Raw genomic sequence first — 23896 nt, forward strand, 5'->3', positions numbered from 1 at the left:
CAGGCTCTGCCAAGCTGTAAGACTCTCTAGTCATGTAGATATTTGACTTATAGAAGAAAAATCTTCAGAAATCCACAAAATAAACACTAGTAGTGTGAGGTTTGGCATAAAGTGCATGAACTAGTCTAACAGGACTGGCAACACAGAGGGAGAGAATCATGCATGACTTACTGGTGCTGGAGAAAAAGCAATTTCAGTGTTGGCACCAGAGAAATCTTCCCCATAATACCACTTACTTCATGCTAAAGTTCACATAAAAACATCACAGGAAAAAGAAAAATCCATAAAAATTGACAGAAGGTCTGTACAGCAGATGTAGAACCTGGAATTACTTAGCTCAATTTTTTTTGAAGTTGACAAAGTTTCAAATTGAGTGTCCTTTTAACTAAATACTGGCCTTAGGGAGCATTCAGACCTCATCCTTGTTTTCACACGAACAGAGCAACTTGACCATACAGTGAAACTGACAAACCAGGAAGTTGTCAAATGCAAAGCAAAAAAAAACTGACAAAATACAAAAAGTTTCTAATGTTTCAGTTAAAGCAATCCAACACTGAATTGAACCCAATTTCAGGCAGAAATGTGATTTTAAAAAGTTGACAAACTAACTGCAGAGATTAGGAGAACAGGTTGTGTATACCTCTGTCTTAACACTCAATATCCAAATCTTGTTGCTGAGACAAATCTGGCATGTAGTCAACTAGCTCCTTAATGCATAATCTTTAGTTTAACTTGCCGTCATGGTTTAGCAAGTCTCAAAAGTACAAATTAGCTTTCAGTTGTATGTATTCATGGAAAAGTAATACAGCAAAACACAAACTGTCCAGTAAGTTCTAAAAGTGTATTGGGGCAACTTTTTGTTTAAGAAGGTAGAGTAAGTTACCAGGGCTAGCCATTATCAACTTGATTCTGACTAACGGAGGAATTGGTTGCAAATCTGAAGATTGAAGGCAATGGGTGAATGTGATCACAAAATGATAGATTTCATGTTTCTAAGGAAAAGAATGAGAACAGCAGAATATGGGCAATGGACTTCAAAAAATTCGACAATATTTCTCTGTTAGTGTGGAACTCTTCCAAATTTAGAGAACTGGTATGTAAGAAAATTTAAGGGAAAAGAGTCTGAGAAAGTTGGCAGTTGCTCACAGATTCAAGATTAAAGGCCAACAGCAAATTATCCTCATACTATAGGAAAAATAGTAAGAAGCCAATATGGCTCCATCAGAATCAGAAAATCAAAAAGGAATCCTGCAAAGGGTGGAAACATGAATGCAAAATGAATACAAAGGACCAGTACAAGCATGGAGGACAAAATCAGAAAGGCTAAAGCACAAAATGAATTACACCTAACAAAAGAAATATAAAAGGCAATAAAAAGAGGTTCTATAAATACATGAGGAGCAAGAAAAAGACCAAAGAAAGTATGGGTCCTCTACTTAAGGATGGTAAACTAATAACTGACAGCATCAAGAAAGCCGAGATATTTAATATACATTTTGCTCCAGGCTTTACTAAAAACGTAATCTGTGATCAGATACTTAACACACTATTAACATGGGGGAAGAAACCCAAGCCAAACTAGGGAAGGAACAGATTAAAAAATAAGGTCATGTCTACACTAGTGAGCTTAGAAGCACAGCTGTACCACTCAATAGTGGCACAGCTGAGCAACAACTATGAGCAACATAAATGTTGCTGACTGTAGCGGGGTGGTTACCCCGCTCCTGCCCTGAAGGGCTTAAAACAGCCCTGGGAGAGGGCTGTGGCAGGGAAAGCACCTGCAGCTGGGTCATGCCCCAATCAGGCCTCAGCTGGCCCTATGTAAGAGACTGGGAGCCAGGAGCTCAAGAGTCTCTGTGTTCAGAGAAAGAAGGGCCTGGCTGCAGGGAAGTTAACCAAGTATCTAGAGTGGAGCAGGGCTGGGGAAAGGCCAAGGGAGATGGGGAGCGCTTGCCTGGTAAGCGGTTGCAGGGGCAGCCAGAGGCAGCAGGTCCAAACCGCTTTGCCTGTGATGAGTGGCTTATACTGCAGTCTGCCCCAGTGACTAGATGGAGCCTGAGCAGTAGCCAAGACAGAGGCGAAGTGGAGATAGTGGGTGGGGGTTCCCCTGGGAGGGGGAGACCCAGACTGGGGGGGGTACTGCCAGGGGGCAGTATCCCAGACAACAAGGCACTGGGTCCAGGAGGGACACAGGGGCCAAGTAGTAGTGGGACACCGGCCTGCAGAGGGCGCTTGAACAACCAGAGAGCTAATTCCCAGAGACAACCAGCAGGAAGCGCCGCAGGGGTGAGTCCCACATGTTTACACTGACATAGAATCATAGATCATTAGGGTTGGAAGGGACCTCAGGAGATCATCTAGTCCAAACCCCTGCTCAAAGCAGGACCAATCCCCAAATGGCCCCCTCAAGGATTGAACTCACAATAAGCGATAGTGTAGGACTGGCTTAAGTTAAAATGTACTCAAGTTGGCAGGACCTGATGAAATTCACACTAGAGCACTTGAAGTAGCTGAAACAATCACAGAACCATTAGCAATTATCTTTGAAAACTTATGGAGGATATGTGAGATCCCAGAGAACTAGAGAAGGAGAAACATAATACCTATCTTTAAAAAGGGGAACAAGAGGACATGGGAAACCATAGGCCAGTCAATCTAATAATGATACCTGGAACAAATTATTAATTTGTAAGCTCTGAAAAAAAAATAGGGTTATAAATATATGCCAGTATTGGATTTGTCAAGAACAAATGCAAAACTAATTTCCTTCTTTGACTGGTCTAATTAATGGAGGAAACTTGTAGACAGGATATCTTGATTTTAGTAAGGCTTTTGACAGAGTCTCACATAACATTCTCTTAAGCAAACTAGGGAAATGTTGGCTAAATGAAATAAGGTGGGTTGTAGCGTGGAGGTATGGTCTCCTGCCCTGTCAGAAGGGAAGAGACACGTGCCCCTCTTTACATGGGTGCACAACTAGTTGAAAGATCATACTCAAAGAGTAGTTATCAGTAGTTTGCTCTCATACCTAGGAGGACATAAATAATGGGGTTCCAAAGGGTCTGCCCTGAGTCTGGTCTCATTCAATATTTTTATTAATGGCTTAGATAAGTAAGTGGTTATAGAATCTGCAGATGACATCAAGCTGCAAGGGGTTGCTAGCACTTTGGAGGGCAGGATCAGAATTCAAAATAACCTTGTGTCATTGGAGAATTGGTCTGAAATCAACAAGATGAAATTCAATAAAGACAAATGTAAAGTACTACATTTTGGAAGGAAAAATCAAATACAAAATGGAGGATAACTAGACAGGCAGTAGTACTGCAGAAATGGATCTGGACCATCCCAGATGTGGTCCCAGCACAGATACCTACCAAAAATCCAACTTTTATTGTTCGTATAGATAATTTAAAAACAACCACCTAAACAACATGGAATGTATGTTGGAGGACAGCTGAAAGTACAAAGCATCTGCAAACCATTATATCACACAAGTTGTGTGACCTTTTTCTTCTCCTCATCAAAAGAGCCCTAAACATTTCTTGACCCTAAACAGTGGGAGGAAAGAGAAATCCTAATTATGTTTTTCTATGGAGGGGATAAGGAGAGGGAGACATTGTTTTATATTCAGTATAATCATGGCTTAATGTTTGGATTCAACACTACAGTTATAATGAAGGGCTGAGGTTTAGAGTGCACAATATAGTTTCATCTTAGACTTCATCAAATACCACTTTTCTGGTAGTGAATAAAACTACTAATCTTACAATACACTTATCCTCAAATATAGCTGCAATTTGTAAAACTTAGCAAAAATTGACAATGCATATTTTTATAGAAGTTCAACCCCATTCAGTATGTAATGCTATGATCCTACTTCACATATTACAAGTCTTCTGTCTCCAATTATGTTGGGAAGGTGATTAGCACACATGTAAATCACCATGCTTAGTAACTGATTTTGCTGGGGTTCCCAAGTTGGGCACACCAAACCAACAGTCTTCTTTTCATATCACCATTTGCATGACAATTATTCTGTGTCCCACCCAACAGAATAACTTGTTATACATGCCATAGCCACTGAAAAAGTTTGACATTAGCTAGTGTTATTACACATGCACATCCCATTCTAAGGCCCTGATGCAAATCCCACTGAAGTAAATGAGAATTTTTCAACTGATTTCAATGAGCCTTACAAGTTTGGGGTGGGGAGGAAGAGAACAGGTCTGAGGCACCAGATTCCACTTTGTGGTGTTGGCATGTGTATCCAGAAAGCAGATGCATCTCCCAGCCCTCTACTGAGAAAACAGCAGATATGATAGTGGTGTTAGACAATGCTAGACTAGTGGCTTTAGAATGCAAATAGTTTCTTTCGTAGACTGTAATAGGAAGTGACTGAATTTCCAGTACTGTTCACAGCATTTTTGCTTTATTGTGACAAATGTGAGATGTTAGGTATGACTTTAGTTTCAGATATTATAACTGTTCAATTTACCATACCTAACAAGCACAAGGTACCAAAAATGAGGATTTAGCTCAACAGGAAGGCAATATGAAAGTTGTTTTGAAAAGTAAAATTGTTTATAGCACTAAAGTCAGTGCATCAATGGTATAATCAAACACCTACATAATATATATTTTTAAAGAACATAAATATTCAGTAAATTCACTATGACATGAAAATAAGTTTCACATTCTTTCACACTTTTTTAAACTGCGGACAAAAAAAGACAGACATTCTCTAGACAGACACAGCTCAGCTTCACAAATACATCCTTTGCTCCTTAAACATTCTTAGATATCATACTGGGAATTTGTCATTCTGCTGCAGCTAACCTAGAAGTTTCCCCATAAAACTTAAGTATCACAAAAACAGGATTATATTTAGTGGACATGCACTAGTAATCTATACAACTGAACATTACACCAAGTAATACTAACTAAAACAACATCTGAAAAATCAACCCTCACCCTCCACTATACTTGGTGACTGGAAATGTCAGTTTCATGGCACAGATTACAAAAAGAGTAGTAAAAACATTTTAGATACCAAAAAGAAATATTAAAAGTTATTCAAGAAACTTATGAATTTTTCATATAGAGATGAAATTGACCCAAAACAGCTGTCAAAATGGACATATTTACAAATGTTAGACTTGAATGACAAGTAGTAATGGAAGGCTTGTTCCTTTCCCAACAGAAACCTAGGGATTTGGAAGTGTACAAGTTCCATACACTTTAGAAACTCATCCATCTTAACTGTGAGCAAGACAAGAAGGGAGTAGACAAAGTGTAATATTCCTCAACTACTTTAAGGGTCTTTTCACTTTCAGCATCCAAACTGCAAAGACAGGAAGGCTGTACTGAAACCTTAGAGCAAAGAGAACATCACCGTGCCATTTCCCTAACATCAAGAATTCTCTTTAGCTGCAGCAAAGCATCCCCACTAGGTGAAGGCAGGGTTCACACCAAAACAAAAACTCACCTGTTTAACATGCAGATAAACTCTAAATGCAAAACTTCACACAGCAGCCAACTGCCAAGTTTTAAAAAAACAAAAAAACAACAACTATTGTAAGACACTAAATGGTAAACCTGTCAAGTACTAACACATTTTCTTCCAAAGTGCTAAGCCATATTTGTTAAAAGTTTTGGCTAAAACAGAATACTTAGAACAGTTTGTAGTTGAAGCAGTTCTGTCCCTCAGTGATGAACCACAGTTATAGCTCACAAGTGGTGTGGATACAGTGCTAAAAAACAAGATACTCTTGCTGCAACACAATGCCATCATGCTGGCATTTTAAAAGGGGATTTTTGTTGCAAAATATTTCCAAGAAAGAGAATCCTTTACAACGAAGTCTATGATATTTCCACAATAGTCTGTCATTACACTTGATATAGCAGGACGTTTAAATTGTCTGAGAAGATTTTGTACAATAAATGTTATCGGCCACGCACGTGTGCATGGGATAATTCTGCAACAGGAGTCAAAGACCAGAAATTAGAGAGTGCACAGGGACTGTGATATTCTGCCCAGAAAACAAAAAATTCCTTTTTTTTTTTTTAAATATATATTTTTTTTCTGATACCGAAATGAATGAAATCCAGCAGATAGAAAGATTTTTTAAAGTGTCAGAACTTTTTCCCTTAAGCCTTCATCTTGGTCTACTGAAAACTATACCTTACCTAGACTATTACCAATAATCCAAGTCTTTCAAGGAATCAGATTACTACTGTAAATACCTTGAAGCCAAAATGGTATGCTGTTATCAGAACTGAATTCTTCAACATCTTTTATAGTGACAGTAATTGGCAAATCACCACTATTACCATACTCCCACAACAGCTGCTACTATTGACTACTTTAGACCCTCACTATTTCACCTAAGAGCTGGTATAATCGTATCAAGCATATTAGTCCAGGAAAAGCTGTTGGTCTGCTAAGTTAAAACATTTCACGCTGGAACCTTTGCTTGATCTGATATCATAAGCTGGGAATAAAAAATAAAGCATATCTTTGATAACAACAATGGAATGCACTGGAAAGGTTATTCAGTTGCCTGGGAAAAAAATATTAAATTAAAAATAAAACCCAGAATACTGTCTAATTATAAGAAGTAGGCTCTGTGAGTAGTCTGAAGACATCCGAAGTACTGTCCATGAAGATGATGGTGATGCCTCCTTAATATTAAAGAAATCATAGCTATAAAAGTTAGAGTCTCTCTCCAAACCTTCTCTCAAAGCTTATTTATGTTCCTTTGTTGGTGCATAGTAGAGTTCCATGGGTTTGTTCACTTTCCAGTACTTCTCACTGACCAGCTCCAAGGAAAAGGAACCATTCAATACCTAAAGGAGGAGAAAAAACCAACAGTTCTGAAAATATATTTTCTGTCAACTCGCTATGAACTTCTGATGGTCCTGTCACTACTATCTGGTTACTGTGAAAACCCTGCAGTAGACTTAGGGATGAACATTTACAGAACACAAGTCTCCTGTAGTTCTGGCTGCAGTTAACATATTTAACAGGAAATATCTATTATCAGTGTTTCTGGTTGCTTATCTGCTGCTCATTATAATCCAGTGACTAGTGCCTCAATTCTAATACTAACCCTCCCTCCCCCCTTCATATCAATACAGATTAGATCTTAACTATGCTGATCACCACTCTTTCATTTATTACGCAAAGCTGGGGGGGGGGGGAGGGAGGGTATTTCTACCCCACCTCCGCCCAGTAGCTCCAACTAATGTGCTAGCTGCTTTCCAAACACAAGAAATTGTGATCTCTTTTCCTAAGAGCTTGCATACTAACAAGAAAAACAAATAGACAAGGACAGTGGCAAGGAGAATCAACAAGCAGCAAGGTGATCAGAGGATGACTGTGTCATCACGATATATCCAAACTGTTACAGGAACAATGAATTTTTGGTGTGTTGGGTGTATGGTGGTGGGTTTTTGGGAGAAGCAGACAAATGATGTGTAGAGGGTTGGGATCACTGATGGATGGAGAAGCCTGCATGATGTGCAGAGCAACATAGATGGATAAGTAAGGAGGGAGAGAACTATGCAGGACCTTGAAAGCAAAGAAATAAGCTCAAAGTTTCACTTTAAATTTACGCACCAAGACCTGAGATCAGGCCTCAGCTTCCCTACCAACAGTCTGACTTTATGAACAGCTAAAATGGAGTGAGCCAAGCTGCCTCGTCCCTTTGTTTCCTACTGGACCTGGAGTCTTGCAGCCACCTTGCTGGGTCTCTGCTAATACCGCTTTTGAACAACTTTATGGTATCAGGTGCTACTGGCAGTAGAGTATGCATCTCCCAGTTATCAGTCAGGGGATTATCCACCAATATGCCTGAAAATCTTTGAAAATATTTTTCAAAAATCTTTCAAACATGACTACAGATTGCCCTAGAAAAGAAATTGAGGCATCCCCAGAGTATGTGCACTGCTGCCCCTCTCCCAGCTTTACAAATGGGAGGTGGGATGGGGTGGAATTGGGGCTGAAGTCCAATGTATTTCACTTTTCAACCAGCAAAATCTCTAAACCTTTCTTGAATTAGTAAGACTGCCAGGAATTTAAAATAGCTAGTGATACTGAGTATTCATCTAGCTAACGACTGTATTGTATCTTGACTGAATTTTTGTGGATTGTGCTCATTTAGTGTTTGCCTGTCTGAAATACTACTTATGTGTGAATTTGACTTTATATCAATAGATATGTTTCCGACTGATAAAAAGCCAGGACTGAATTTGCCTAGGAAGTGCTACCACTCTTGGGCAATGAAGGTCATTCTCAATAAGCAAGTCCTCAAATCAAAGTACCACTTTTTTCCTCCTAAATTTTTACCTGTAAAATAAAGAGCAAGATCTTCAGCTGGCATAAATTGGTAAAATCCCAGTGATGTCAATGGAGCCACACCATTTACCCTAGCTCAGGGGATTGTGCCCAGAGCATCCACACATTTACATCCCATTCCTTTTCTATCAATGTTTTTGCTGTATGCAATTGCCACAGAATAGACTTTTGTCTAAAATGTCACAGCAAATAATGCTGGTGCTATGCTTTTAAAAATGGATTATGAATACAATCCATAGACCAATTTATGGACAGAATCCAAACCAATCACAATAGGATAACAAATCCATTGTGCCTTCAAGTTATAGTATTGTTGGGTCTAAACATTTCTAAATTAGAGTATCAACCAGATCAACTACTCACAGTGTACTGGCCATTGGCTGTAGCAATGTAAATTGTGTACTGCTTCTCACTGGCTGTGTCAAGATTCATCTGGTTTGACTCTCCTTTGCTCCGAAGTTCCTCCAAAGCCAACCTCACAGCGAGGTACTTAGACAAATGATCAACTGTGGCATTACCCGAGGTCTTTATATATCTGCAACAGTATCAACAAAGACAACCAAACATATCTGAAGCACTTGTGCAGAAAAAGACACTAGATAAGCTTCATATGTAAAAGTAAACAAACTTGTATGTGAAGAGTACAGAGTGCCTCAATGTTTTCACTCAAGATACAAAAGAAGCAATTTACTGAGCAAGAAAAGAAGTCCTCACACCTTTCTCAACCTCCTCTTCTGCAGACTCCCACTCTATTTGTGGATACGAAATATTACTTGTCATCTGCCTGAATTAACTAATCACATGAGACTTTTTTTAAAAAAAAGTTAATATTAAGGACTGCTCAATCCTCTGAACACAGATGTGTGACATCAATTCAGTGGGCAAGAACTGGATACTTGGCATGCTCTGTGAGCACTTTCCTTGCCCTAGCTACTCTTCATTGACTCCTCGTTCTCTGGAAATCTAAACCAAAAAGAGTGAGATTTTCAAAAGTGCCGAATGACCTAGGATGTTGTACTTCTAGAACCCATGAGAAAGCTCTTGTGCTTGAGAGGAGTAAGAAAGCAGATTCCAGATATTTCAGGAAACTAGAAAAAAAAATACAAACCTGCATACTGCAGATACCAGAACTTATGAGCATGGATCTGGACAGGATTACACAGAATTTAGGGTGAGATTCACTTTTAATGGGACTTATGCTCCTGAGCCACTTCTGAAAAACTTCACTCTTCTTTCCCAATTTCCAAAGACAAAGGAATTCACATGTTGATCCATTCAGCTACACTCTAACACTTACATAAGGCTTATTTTTATATACATTTTCAAAAGGAGTGAGGAGGGACTGGAATCTAAAATCATCTGTGGTTTTAAAATGTTGTCAACCAAGCATACCACACCAAGAACAGAGGTGTGTTCTTAAATGTTAGGAACTTTTTCTGCAATCAAAGGGTTAAAACAGACTATGATACTATAAAATATTAACAAAAATAATTGGCTACCCTATTTAGGATGGAGAAAGTACATTCAGTTCAACAGGACAAGGTATAACTAGAGAAGAAATGTCTACATTTGATTTTTAAAAACCTCAAGAAATAACAGATTAAGTAGCAGTAAGAAAATGATTAAAAGATGTTGAAGATACTTACCTGGTCTGTGCACTGTCATCATTCTCCATGAGTGTAGGATGGGGCCTGAAGACTAGCTCTATTTCACTAGCACCGTCCATTACTGGGTCTATTGCCACAGTCGTATTGTTATTGTCCAATTCTAGCCCAGAATCATCTGATGTTTTGGTTCTTTTGTTACTAGGCCCTGCTTCCTGATTGCTGTGTGTCGAAGCATTGCTACAGTGTGAACTGTCACCATTATCTTCTGCTCCACTGCCATTCTCAATCTGCTGTTTCTTGCCTCGTTGTAGCCTGGTAAATAAAAGTGATCTCTTCAGCAGCTAATCAGCATTCAGAATTAATCAAATTTCTTTACATTTTTACATGCTGGCTCACACAGTCTCTCTCAAACAATTTCTTTTCAATTGTCTATAATCAGTCACATACAAAGAGTGATATAGTTAGCATATCTGAAGGCACCAACATTTCATAGCAATTATCAGTTACATGTTCAACAATGAATTTTTCTAACATTCTTTTCTATACAGCGACTATACTGATTTTGTTCTGGCACTGAAACGATAAAAAAGGATTTTCTTTTCTTTGCACGCATATTATACACATGAAAAACTTTGTTTTAAAAAGTATAAATTCTGAAATAGATTCTTATAGAAATATCCCACATAGTTTAATAGCTTATATTTTTCCAAAAATTTATTGTAGCAGAAGGCTTTTGGGAACACAGATCAATAATTATTTTCATACAAGATTGCAGGTTCTTTTCTCTACATTACTATCTTTCCTAGCAACACACACCCTTTAGGTAAAATGGTTATATATCAGAATAGCGTATTTGTGTCTTCCCATCCACGACAGAGTGGAAAACTGAGCAACCTGTAAGGGACACTGTATACTATTTAATTGTATTAGATTTAATAATGCACTGGCAAAATATTAATAAGCTACAATTGATTTATGCCACCCTGTTCTTAATTCTTTTATCTGAATATGATCCCATATGTATGCCACCATATTAGTTACTTTGAGCACTGTGAAAGAGTAATCATATCTGTACCACCAGTGTGAGTTTCAAGCATATTTTATTCTATAGTTTATTTATACAAATCATTTCTCTTTTAGGCTTAAATATAGTGCTATAGCAAGCTGAGAAATTCTATGTATGCCTTTTAGCCTTGCAAAATAAATTGTCATTAAAATATCCCAGTCCAAATGCAAGATTTATTTGCCTGTTTACCCTCATCCCCCATGACAGTAGACAACCAAGAACAAAAATCCCTACTAATGAGATTTTACTTAACCAACCAGAACAAAATCCCTTATCCTAGATCAAGTATAATTTTGCAAAACAAACTGTTATCAAAATTATGCAATATTATTAAACTGTAGAGACATTATGGTAGGACATGCTTTTCACTCTATGGGACCAATCAAAGAACTGATAAAACTAGCAGATTAACAAGGTGGGGGCGGGGGGAGCAAACCTTCAATAAACACAGAGCAGAATTATATTCTAAAACATCTAGATGTACCTTAGGGGTGTTCTCTTCAGACACAAGGTTGCCCAAAAGGGGTGATTCTTTGTACAGATTTCACTGCATTGTATTATTTGAGAATCTGTATGATCATGTAAAAATACTGCAATGCCTATACTTTTACTGATTTGCAAGCGGGTTCTTACTGTGATGTCCATCTTTTGCACACAATACAATCACTAGTTTGTGAAGCCTAATATTTGGCTGTCATGGAGAGTTTGGGATGTGATACAGGAACTCAAATTGCTAGTCAAAAGGTAGGAAATTTAAATTTAAGACTCTGATAAAAAGTATCTGGAAAAAAAGCTTACCTACCTTTCGTAACTGTTGTTCTTCGAGATGTGTTGCTCATGTCCATTTCATTCTAGGTGCATGTAAGCCCATGTGCATGGCAAGAGACTTTTGCCTCAACAGTATTTGTAAGGTCGGCTGTAGCACCCTCTTAATATACCACGCATTGGTGTATTAGGCGCTGCGGACCCTACGCCCTCTCAGTCCCTTCTTTCCGACAACTCCAACAGAAGGGCAGGAGAGTGGGTAATGGAATGAACATGAGCAACCCATCTCTAAGAACAATCACCACAAAAGGTAGGTAACTTTTTTTCTTCTTAGAGTGCTTGCTCATGTCAATTCCATTCTAGGTAACTCACAAGCAGTATCCCTGGTGGCAGGCTCGGAGTTCACAGCTGTGTGGCTTGCAACACAACTCTACCAAAGCTAGCATCATCTCGGGCTTACTGGGTGAGCGTATGAAATGTAAACAGGTGGATAAATTACCAGATAGCAGCCCTGCAAGATATCCTGAATCGGCACCTGGGCCAGCAAGGCTGCCAACTGTGCCTGTGCCCAAGTCAAATGGGCAATTGCAGACACCGGTGGAGGCACTTTTGCCAGGTCATAGCAGTAATGGATGCAGGTTATGATCCAGGAGGAAATCCTCTGCACAGACATTGGGCGACCTTTCATCCTGTCTCCCACCACAACAAACAACTGTGTTGACTTAAAAAACCGCTTGGTCCTGTTGATATAGAAGGCAAGCACCCTCCTGATGTCCAGGGCATGCAATTTGCACTCCTCTCTCAATTTATGAGGCTTTGGAAAGAAGATAGATAAGTATACGCCTAGACTGGTATGAAACTGTGAAACTACCTTCGGCAGGAACGCAGGATGCGGATGCAGTTGGATCTTGTCTTTGTAGAACATGGTATAGGGTGGCTCTGAAGTAAGTGCCTTGATCTCAGAGACCCTACGGGTGGACGTTATTGCAACCAGGGAAGAAAAACTTTTCAGAAGAGGAGAAGGGGGCAGGAGCTAGAGGCTCCAAGGGAGGACCCATGAGCCACAACAGCATGAGATTCAGGTCCCAGGGAAGGACGGGATCCCTGACATGTGGGTGGAGATGCTCCACCCCTTTCAAAAACCAGACCATCATGTCATGAGCGAAGACCAACCTGCCCTGGAGTGGAGTGTGGAAAGCTGAAATAGTGGCCAAGTGGACTTTGATCGATGACAGGGACAATGCTTGGAGCTTGAGGTGTAGAAGATAGTCCAGGATCACCCACAGCAAGGACTGCTCAGCCCGGAAACCCCAGTCTGAGGCCCAGCACAAACTTTTTCCACTTGACCAGGTAGGTTGCTCTGGTGGAGGGCTTTCTGCTACCCAACAAGACTTGTTGGGCCCGGGCTGAGCATTCCCGTTCCTCAGCATTTAGCTATGCAGAAGCCATGCTGTCAAGTGCAGTGCCACCACATTCAGCTACAGAAGACTGCCGTGGTTCTGGGACAGCAGGTCTGGCCAGAGGAGAGCTGCAGTGGGGCAGCTACCAAAAGGAGCATCAGCATGCCGAACTAGAGCTCCTGCGTGGCCTCGGCAGCAATCAGGATCACTTTCTCCTTGTCCTATTTGATCTTCATAAGAACCTTGTAGATTAGCAGCACCAATGGGAAGGTGTACATCAGAGCCCCCGACCATGGGAACAGAAAGGCGTCTGACAGGGAACCCTTCTCCAATCCCCAGAACAAGCAGAACACGGGACATTTCCTGTTCTGATGAGATGCGAACAGATCCTGGGGGGTCCCCACCTGTGGAAGATCACACTGACCACCTCTAGGTGGACTGACCACTCATGGCGAGACAAGGCGGTCCTGCTAAGATGATGTGCTACCACATTCTTGGCCCTGGGCAGATGTGCAGTCACCAGATAGATGGCATGCCGCACACAGAAACCCTACAGGTGGAAAGCTTCTTGGCAAAGGGCTGATGACCTGGCTCCGCCCTACTGGTTGATATAATATATCACTGCAGTATTGTCTGTCAGGACCTGCACCACCTTGCCCTTCACTTGGGGCAGGAAAGCCTAGCAGGCCAGGCGAACTGTTTTGAGCTCCCTGATGTTTATGTGGAGGGACAGATCATCCCACAACCAGTGGCCTTGTGTGCTGAGCTCACCCAGGTTGGCTTCCCAACCCAGGTCTAAGGCATCAGAAACCAGGGTCAGGGGTTGCAAAGGGAACTTCCTCCAACACCAATTCAGGGCTCAACCACCAATCCAGGAACGATTGGATGTGAACCAGCACCCTGACCACCTTGTCTAGATCGTGTCTATTAGGTATGTAGACCGACGCCAACCACTTCTGCATTGGCTGGAGATGGATCTGGGCATGCTGGACCACGTACGTGCATGCAGCCATGTGGCCCAACAACTGCAGGCAGGTGTGAGCAGTCGTGAGCAGGTAGTTTTAGCCTGGAAATGCACCTCCGGAAGGAAAGCTCTGGCTCCTGTGGAGTCAAGAACAGCCTTAAATGAACTCTATTCATGGCACCAGCCTTAAGATCAATTTCTTTTTGTTTACCAACAGGCCCAGGTTGCGGTGGGTGGAATGAACCAGATCAAGGCTTCTTTGCACCTGTTCCCGAGATCTTCCCTTGATGAGCAAACCATCGAGATATGGGTAGACCTGAACCGCTCGGCACCTGAGGTAAGCAGCCACTAGGGCCATGCATTTTGTAAACACTGTTGAGGCAGATGAGAGGCCAAAAGGCAGCACCATGAACTGGAAATGGTGCCCGCCATGGAGGGAATTGTCTGTGACCTTGGAAGATGCAGATATGGAAATTGGCATTCTTCAGATCGAGGGTGGCATGCCAGTCTCCCAGATACAGGGAGGGGATGATGGAGGCCAGGGAGACCATGTGTAACTTCAAGTTTTTGAGCACCTTATTGAGGTACTACAGGTCCAGAATGGGTCTTAGACCCCCTTTCGCTTTCAGAGTTAGGAAATAGCAGGAGTTAGAATCCTTTTCCCCCTCACATCCCAGGAGACCTCCCCCAGTGCCCCCAGTTGCATGAGGTTCTCAACTTCTTGAATGAGGAACTGCTTGTGAGACGGGTGCCTGAAGAGGGACAGGGAAGGCGGGGGAGTGGCCGAGAATTGCAGGGTGTAGCCCCGAGATAAAATGTCTAGCACCCAATGGTCCGAGCTGACCCGTGACCAGGCTGAACGGTAGGGACAATGATGGTTGAGGAAAGAACAATGCAGATCCAGGGAGTTGACTGGGGCATCGCTCTCGAGCACACCCTCAAAACAAGCACTTTTTGCCCTGAGAGGCTTCAATGGGCCAGACTGCACAGGGAAGTGGGAGGAGGAAAGGCGGCAATGACCAAATCTTGTGTCTCTATCCCTTCTCCTTGCAGGCCCCTGTCAAGGGTGCCAAGGCCTTAGCAATGGGAGTGGCTGGAACTGCTTCCTCATCGACTGCAGCATATGCAGACCCAGCAAGCGAAGGGTGACCCAAGTGTCCTTCAGTTCATGGAGCCTCAGGTCAATCTGTTCTGCGAAGAGCCCATTCCCACCAAAGGAAAGATCCTGGATCGAGGCTTGCATCTCCTGGGACAGGCCAGTGGTCTGAAGCCAAGAGCTGCTCCTCATGACCACTGCCAATGCAACCACGGTAGCTGCTGAATCGTCCACGTCCCACGCCATTTGGATGGAGCACCTTGCATCCATCATATCTTCCTCCACCAGGGCCCTGAATTCCTGGGCCAAGTAATGGGGCAGTGAGTCCTTGAATTTATGGAGGAAGTCCCATAGGCTGAAGTTATACTTCCCCCAAGAGAGCCTGATGGATGGCCCCCCAGAATTGAAGGCTGACCGTCAAATCTTTCTCCCAAAAAGGTCCAGTGTCTTGGCCTCTTTATTCTTGAGGGCCAAACTGGTTTGCCCTTATCTATCCTTCCAGCTGGCCACTGACTATCAGCGAGCCCAGAGGAGGGTGGTTATACAAATATTCAAACCCTTTGGCCAGGAGGAAAATTTTTCCTCAGCATTCTTGGAGGTGTGAGAGATGGAAGGAGGAATTTGCCAAAAGGCTTTTTCTATTTTTAGGACCCCATCGTGTACTGGTAGTACAGCATGGACGGGGGTAGAAGCTAAGAGCACATTGAACAGGCTGTCTGCCTGTTTGGCCATCTCCTCCACTTCCAAGCCTAAGTTCGTAGCCACCCCACGAAGCAGGGCCTGATGTTCTTTGAAGTTGTCTGGCAGGCTGGTGCAGAAGAGGCTCACCACCACCTCATCCGGGGATGAGGATGATGACTGGGTCCCTGGGGGAGGCCCTGAGGGATCATCCCCCATGACAAAAGAGGGTTTCGGGGTAAGCGCTTGCTCCTCTATCCCAGCCTCTGACTATGCCTCGCACACTAAGCTTGGTGCTGCCACAGCCAGTGGTTGTTGCTCTGAGATGGTCGCTGAGGAATGGACTGAGGCATCAGCATCACAAGCATGCCCCACGTGCTCCAGTAGGGCCATTGTGCTGGCCATTAGCCTTGCTGCCACGACAGCATCGCAGAGGTCAACGCAGCCTCAGGTGCCCACTCGCACCGATCCAGTTGTGGTGAAGGACTGATTTCCATTTCTGAAACCAGAGGAAACACCTTCCAGTGATCACAGAGTGGCCATTGAAGCTTGCATCTCATGGCTAACCATTGCCGCAGGAGACTGGTGCCTCGAGTAGGAGGATCAGTGCTCAGGTTGGGGGGGACTGCTCCCACCGTGGGGATCTGCGGTGAGGAGACAGCTGGCAGGAGGATGATTGGTGCCGGCAATACAGTGACTGATGTCTTCTTCTAGGCGACCTGCATCAAGAGGGGGAGACCATGAGCATGGTGTTGGCAATGTAGGATGTCCCGCAGAAGACAGAGACCTGAGGTGCTGATACAGAGAGCGCTGTCTCGTCTCCAGAGAATGGCATCATTTGCCCACCCTCTTAGAGGTCTTTATGGCTCACTTGCCCTCACTGGAAGCCTTTGCCGTGACCTGCGACACACATGGTGCTGGAGGTGTCAGTAGAGGCCTCTGCGCTCTATGCGCCAGGAAGGCATAGTCACTGCCACCAGCCTGGGTCCCCTACCACCTCCTGGAATCAGAGGCAAATCCCTGTGAGAGCTAGAGAGCCCCATGGAGGGGGGCATCCCCATGTGGCTCTGGTGTGGGCTGTTGGCCTGAACTGGGTCCTTTGCCCTTCCTGCTTGGTGCCAGGGAGTCACTGCTTTTACCTCTTCTTAGACACTGGTGCCGGAAGTGCGCTGCGCACCAAGGCTGAGGTGCTCGGGACAGCTCCAGGAAGGCTTGGACTCCAGATAGAGAACAGCCTCCAGGAGGAGGGCCCTTAAATAGATGTCTCGCTCTTTCTGAGTTGTGGGACAAAAGTTCTTACAGATGCAACACTTCTCCTTCACACGCAATTCCTCCAAGCATTTAAGGCAGCTGCTATGGTCGTCACGAACAGGCATAGACCTGTTACAGTCAGAGCAGGGCTTAAAACCCAGAGATCAGGGCATGTCCTACCTGGGGGGAAGTCCCTGCTGGGACTCTCTCTCTAACTACACTACTTAAAAACTACTTATAAACTAACTACCGTAAACAAACTATTTACAAAGCCTTAATGCTGAAAGACTGAATTGAAGAACCACTAGCCTTTGCGAGGCAAGGGAAAGGCGCTGCAACTAACCACTATGGGCGGTAAAAAGGAACTGAGAGGGCGTAGGGCCAGCATCACCTAATATACCGACGCATGGGTGCGGCACCCCAGAGTGCACTACAGCCAACCCTACGGATACCATTGAGGCAAAACTCTCCGACAGCTACACACATGGGTGTGCGCACACCTAGAATGGAATCGACATGATCAAGCACTCAAAGTTTTTATGGTTTAGTTTGCTTTGAATTTTAAGTTAATGTTACAATAACACAAACAACCTACCTTTAGAGCCCCATACCTGTTCATTGCTTGAATCTTTAATCCTTCCTCAATGCTGTGGCTCAGAGCTTGCTGGTTATTGTGCTTACTGATCCTTGCCAGAACTCTCTCTTGATGAGCCTCATATTCATCACGACTTGGGTAAATTTTACTGATGAGGGCATCAAAATTTGGATCTGGTCTCAGTGATCTTTTAGAAACAAGCTTTTTACGACATGTGGGACACTCTTTGTTTCTAAACCAACAAAAAAGAAAGGTGACAATGAATGCTCTTCGTGGCTGTAATCCAGAGTTCCCTGTTGTGATGCAGTTCACAGAATCGTAGACTTTAAAGGTCAGAAGGGACCATTATGATTGTCTAGTCTGACTTCCTGCACAACGCAGCACAGAATCTCACTCACGCACTCCTGTACAAACCCTTAACCTATGTCTGAGCTACTGAAGTCCTCAAATGTGGCTTAAAGATTTCAAGGTGCAGAGAATCTTCCAGCAAGTGACTCATGTCCCATGCTGCAGAGGAAGGCGAAAAACCCCCAGGGCCTCAGCCAATCTCCCCAGAGGAAAATTCCTTCCCGACCCCAAACATGGCGATCAGTTAAACCCTGAGCATGTGGGCACTACTCACCAGCCAGACACCCAGGAAAGAATTCTCTGTAGTAACTCAGATCCCACCCCATCTAACAGAACATTGGACATATTTACTGCTAATAGTCAAAGAGCCTAATTTTGGCAATTAATTGATATCCCATAATACCATCCCCTCCATAAACTTATCAAGCTTAGTCTTGAAGCCAGATGTGTCTTTTGCCCCCACTGCTCCCCTTGGAAGGCTGTTCCAGAACTTCACTCCTCTGATGGTTAGAAATCTTTGTCTAATTTCAAATCTAAACTTCCTGATGGCCAGTTTATATCCATTTATTCTTGTCCACATTGGTACTGAGCTTAAATAATTTCCTCCCTTTCCCTTGGGTATTTATACATCTGAATATATTATAGAAAGCAATCATATCTCCCCTCGACCTTCTTTTGGTTAGGCTTAAAACAAGCCAAGTCTTTGAGTACTCCTTCATAAAAGACAGGTTTTCCAATTTCCTTGGATCATCCTAGTAGCCCTCTCGTACCTGTTCGATGTTTAAGAAGGATGAATTCAAACTGGAGGACTTAGAATGCACACACGTTTCCCAGATGAGGTTCACCAGTGCCTTGTCTATAATGGTACTAACACCTTCCATTATCTCTACTGGGAAATACCTCGGCCTGATGCTCTCCAAGACCGGCATAGGCTTTTTTCACAGCATATCACATTGGCGGGCCTCAGTCATTCTGTGATCATGTAGGAACTGATAATGAAATTGTTTTTAATTGTTCAAACTTTATAATGTAACTTTGTTCACCATTCTCTACCACTTGCCTACATTGTAACTTCTGTTCACTGTTTGCCATACTTGTAAATTTCAAACCCCATTTAAAACACCACTCCACTTTGTAAAAGCCTTCTCCAACTTCATTTTGCAGACCCTGCTGATATCTTATAGTTAGTTTAGATGTGTGAATAGGAATGTATGGATGATGGAAATCACACCTTCCCAGCCCCCGCCTGTCCTGATAGATAAATGTCAACTACCAACGGCTTGAAGACCTAGACAAACAGCCCTAAACAAAGTAAAAAGCATCCACCCTAAAGAAAAGGACAACAAAGAACAACAGAAGGGCAGATCAAAGCCAGTTTCAAGGCTTGAAAAAGTCACGCTTGCCAATTGCGGGTGATCAATCCAAACCCGAAGAGGGCAGCGTGACATCAGCTAAGACCTGTAGACTTATGAACTCCAAAACTAAAAGCCTGTTAAAAAAAAAGAAGGGTGAGATAAGAGACTTTGGGTAACATTCTGCTGCCAACATGGAGCCAGCCACCTGCTGATTAATTTAACAACAGCAGAATGAAGCAACTCCCATGAACTAACATAGGGAAAAATCCCTATAAAGCTGAACTCTAAAGACTGAGGACTTTGAGTCTATGGTTCTGCTGCCAGCCTCCAGGAGCATCAGGTGCACCTGACCCGGACTCGGCTCCACTCTTGTGTACAGGGTACCTGGCCAGTATTCTGTCACAAACAACTTTAGGCTGGTAACTATAATATCTATCCAGAACTTGTATGAATGATTGTGTGAATGGATATATAGGAATAAGTAGCCAAACAACATTGTTTGCTGTTATCTTTTATTTTGGTATTTACAATAAATGTGACAAATGTCTTGTCCCCTTTAAAAAGATCCTGCTAGTTTTTATTGGTATAACAATCAACCAATACTCCAAGGTCCTTCTCCTCCTCTGTTACTTCCAAGTGATGCGTCCCCATCGTATAACAAAAATTCTTGTTATTAATCCCTAAATGCATGACCTTGCACTTTTCACTATTAAATTTCATCCTTTTACTACTACTTCAGTTTACAAGGTCATCCAGATCTTCCTGTATGATATCTCAGTCCTTTTCTGTATTGGCAATACCTCCCATCTTTGTCATTCACAAACTTTATTAGCACATTCCCACTTTTTATGCCAAGGTCAGTAATAAAGAGATTAAATAAGATTGGTCCCAAAACCGATCCCTGAGGAACTCCACTAGTAACCTCCCTCCAGCCTGACAGAGTGCTGCCGGGTGAATAAAAATTAAAAAGGATTTGAGCGAATCGGCCTAAAGCCAGCCCTGATGTTAGCAATTCTCCAGTCATATGGTACAACCCCTGAGTTTACAGATTAATTAAAAATTCTCGCTAATGGGCTTGCAATTTCATCTGCCAGTTCCTTTAATAATCTTGGATGAAAATTATCGTGGCCCCCCAATTTAGTCCCATTAAGCTGTTTGAGTGTGACTTCTACATCGGATGTGGTAATATCTGTGACGGTGCCCCCATAAGGCTTTATGGAAATATGCTTATGAATGTATATATGACATATGCCATGTAATATATCTATGTAAAGGTTATGATCTACTGAATCTATTAATCCTATTTGTATGCATATCATTTTTGTATTCAAAGTTATGAATATTGGCTGTGTACTAGCTTGATTTTTAAGTAGCCTTTGTAAAGCATTTGATCAGCATCTTGAGAAGGAATGTGCAAATTAAGTGCCCAATCAAGCACTTAAGTGACAATGGATCTTGGAAGGCTCCAAACCACATAAGAAGTCTACATGAGGACGTTCAAGGTAGCAGGTAAGCAATGGCTACTGCCTGTAAAAACAGAGTCATGCACGGACATGTAACTTGCCTATGTGACTCCATCTTGGAGCTGGACTTTGCATAGGAGAGAGGAGGGGGTCTCCACTCACAAGAGAGTCTATTTAAGCCTGTGGGAGACCACTCCATTTTTTCTTCAACTGGCTAAAGAGACAGCCTCTCCACCCCAAAGAATACCTAAAAGAAACTGGAACAAAGGACAGTGACCCAGGAGTGTAAGTGATTGCTGCACCCAGACTAGAAGGCGACTAGTCTGTAAAAGGAAGCTTACTGGGTGAGGTTTTTATCTGTATTCAGTTTTCTTAGACACAGACTTGCATGTTCAATTTTATTTTGCTTGGTAATGCACTTTGTTCTGTCTGCTATTACTTGGAACTACTTAAATCCTACTTTCTGTATTTAATAAAATCACCGTTTACTTATTAATTAACCCAGAGTATGTATTAATACCTGGGGGAGGAGGGGAACAGCTGTGCATCTCTCTCAATCAGTGTTCTACAGGGTAAACTCATAAATTGTTCGCTTTCTATAAGCTTTATACAAGGTAAAACGGATTTATTCAGGGTTTGGACCCCGTTAGGAGTTGGGCATCTGAGTGTTAAAGACAGGAACACTTCTTAAGTTGCCTTCTTAAACATCAGTTAAGTCTGCAGCTGTGGGGCACACAGTTCAGACCCTGGGTCTGTGTTGGAGCAAACTGGCATGTCTGGCTCAACAAGCAGGGTGCTGGAGTCCCAAGCTGGCAGGGGAAACAGACAAAAGTAGTCTTGACACATCAGTTGGCAGCCCCAAGGGGGTTTCTGTGATCCAACCCATCACAATATCTACCTCCATATCCTTATTCCCATTTGTCATCCTTCCATTATCCCTAAGCTCCTCATTTGTCTAATTAAAGACTGAGGCAAAATATTTGTTTAGATTATCTTTAACCTCCACTCCATGCTCAGTGTTTAGCGGTCCCACTTCTTTCTTTGTTTTCTTCTTATTTATATGGCTATAGAACCTTTTATTATTGGTTTTAATTCCATTTGCACAGTCCAACTCTACACTGGTTTTGGCCTCTTTCACTTTATCCTTACATGTTCTGACCTCAATAAGGTAGCTTTCCTTGCTGATCCCTCCTATCTTCCACTCCTTGCAGGCTTTCTGCTTTTTCTTAATCACCTTTCTGAGATGCTTGGTTTCCAACTGCTGCCTATGAATTTTTTCCCTTCTTGGGATGCAGGCTTCTGACAGTTTCTGCAACTTTGACTTGAAGTAATTCCAGGCCTCCTCCGCCTTTAGATCCACAAGTTCTTCAGTCCAATCCACCTTCCCTAACTAATTTCCTTAATGTTTTTAACGTTAGCCCTTTTGAATTAAAAAACCCTAGTCACAGATATATTTTTGTTTATCCTTCCATTTAGTTTGAACTGAATTAGCTCATAAATCGCTCAAACCAAAGTTGTCCCCTACAAGCATTTCTTCGATGAGGTCCTCACTACTCACCAAAACTAAATCTAAAATGGCATCCCCTCTTCTTGGTTCAGCAACTACTTGGTGAAGGAATCCATCAGCTATGGCATCCAGGAAAATCTGAGCCCTACTATTATTACTAGCACTTGTCCTCCAGTCTATATCTGGGAAGTTAAAGTCTCCCATGATCACACAATTCCCATTGCATCTGACGAAGTATTCACCCACGAAAGCTTATGCTCCAAAACATCTGTTAGTCTTCAAGGTGCCACAGGACTCTTAGTCTGGATCTGTAAAAAGCAACAAACACAGCTACCTCTCTGATAAATACTAATGGGAATTGTCAAGTATTTCATTAAAAACATTAAAGAGGTTTCTATCCATATCCAAATCGGATCCTGGTGGTCTACAGCACACCTCAAGCACTATCCCAGGGGAGGTTCCAGTAGTGTTCTTCCCCAATCTGATTTTTGCCCAGACAGACTCTGTCTTATCCCTTCCATCACTTCTTATTTCTTTACAGTCTACCTCATCATTGATATACAATGCTACTCCACCACCTTTGCCTTTATATCTGTCTTTTCTAAACAACATATACCCTTCAATACCTGTACTCCTGTCATGACTACTATTCCACTATGTTTCTGTTATCCCTATAGTATCTGGTTTCACTTCCTGCACCAGTAACTCTAGTTCCTCCATTTTGTAACCTAGGCTCCTCACATTGGTGGACAAACATCTTAATTTTTGCTGTTTACTTTCACTCACATTCTTTACCCAATTAGGCACAGACATTCTACCACCAGTATCACTTAGACTGGTATCTACACTACCCTTCCTCCTTATGTCCATTCTCCTGCCCACAGCTGTATCCTTTCTTACTTTGTTTTCTTCCCTCTCAACGTTAATCCAGTGTGGAGATTACCTGGACATCTCCCAACCATCTCCCCCAAATTCCTACTTTGGGGCTCTCTTAATCGGTTCTGCCAGCCTCCATCCTAGAAATCTATTTCCTCTCTACTCAGGTGAAGTCCATCCCAAGAGAAAAGTCCTCTGTTCATGAATGTCTCCCAGTGGCCATACATCCCAAAGCCCTCCTTATGGCACCACTGCCTGAGCCATCTGTTGATTGTCCTAATCTTATCACACCTTTGTTGCCTCTCTCTAGGAACAGACAGAATCCCACTTAAGATCACCTGAGGCTCGATTTCCTTAAGCATTTTTCCCAGCTTGGCATAGTCTCCCTTGATACATACCAGTGAGAATCTAGCTGTATCATTTGTTCCCACATGGAAGACAAAAGACGGTTACTCACCGTTGTAACTGTTGTTCTTCGAGATATGTTGCTCATATCCATTCCAATTAGGTGTGTGCGCGCCGCGTGCACGCTCGTCGGAAGATTTTTACCCTAGCAACACCCGGTGGGT

The 23896-nt window shown here is 42.6% G+C and overlaps 1 protein-coding gene across 1 annotated transcript in view; it reads right to left on the minus strand.

The window, feature by feature from the left end:
• Positions 1–6052: 6052 nt before the first annotated feature.
• RNF2 (ring finger protein 2) overlaps positions 6053–23896 on the minus strand; it is a 55678-nt gene continuing 37834 nt past the window's right edge. Inside the window, exons 4-7 of the mRNA XM_032783460.2 lie at positions 17795–18010; positions 10003–10275; positions 8720–8891; positions 6053–6846 (exon numbers count right to left, since the gene is read on the minus strand). Coding sequence (XP_032639351.1) covers positions 6745–6846; positions 8720–8891; positions 10003–10275; positions 17795–18010 — 763 coding nt within the window. The 3' untranslated portion in view covers positions 6053–6744. The remainder of the gene's footprint in view (positions 6847–8719; positions 8892–10002; positions 10276–17794; positions 18011–23896) is intronic.

The sequence above is a fragment of the Chelonoidis abingdonii genome, chromosome 7, assembly GCF_003597395.2.
Source record: "Chelonoidis abingdonii isolate Lonesome George chromosome 7, CheloAbing_2.0, whole genome shotgun sequence".
NCBI lineage: Eukaryota > Metazoa > Chordata > Testudines > Testudinidae > Chelonoidis > Chelonoidis abingdonii.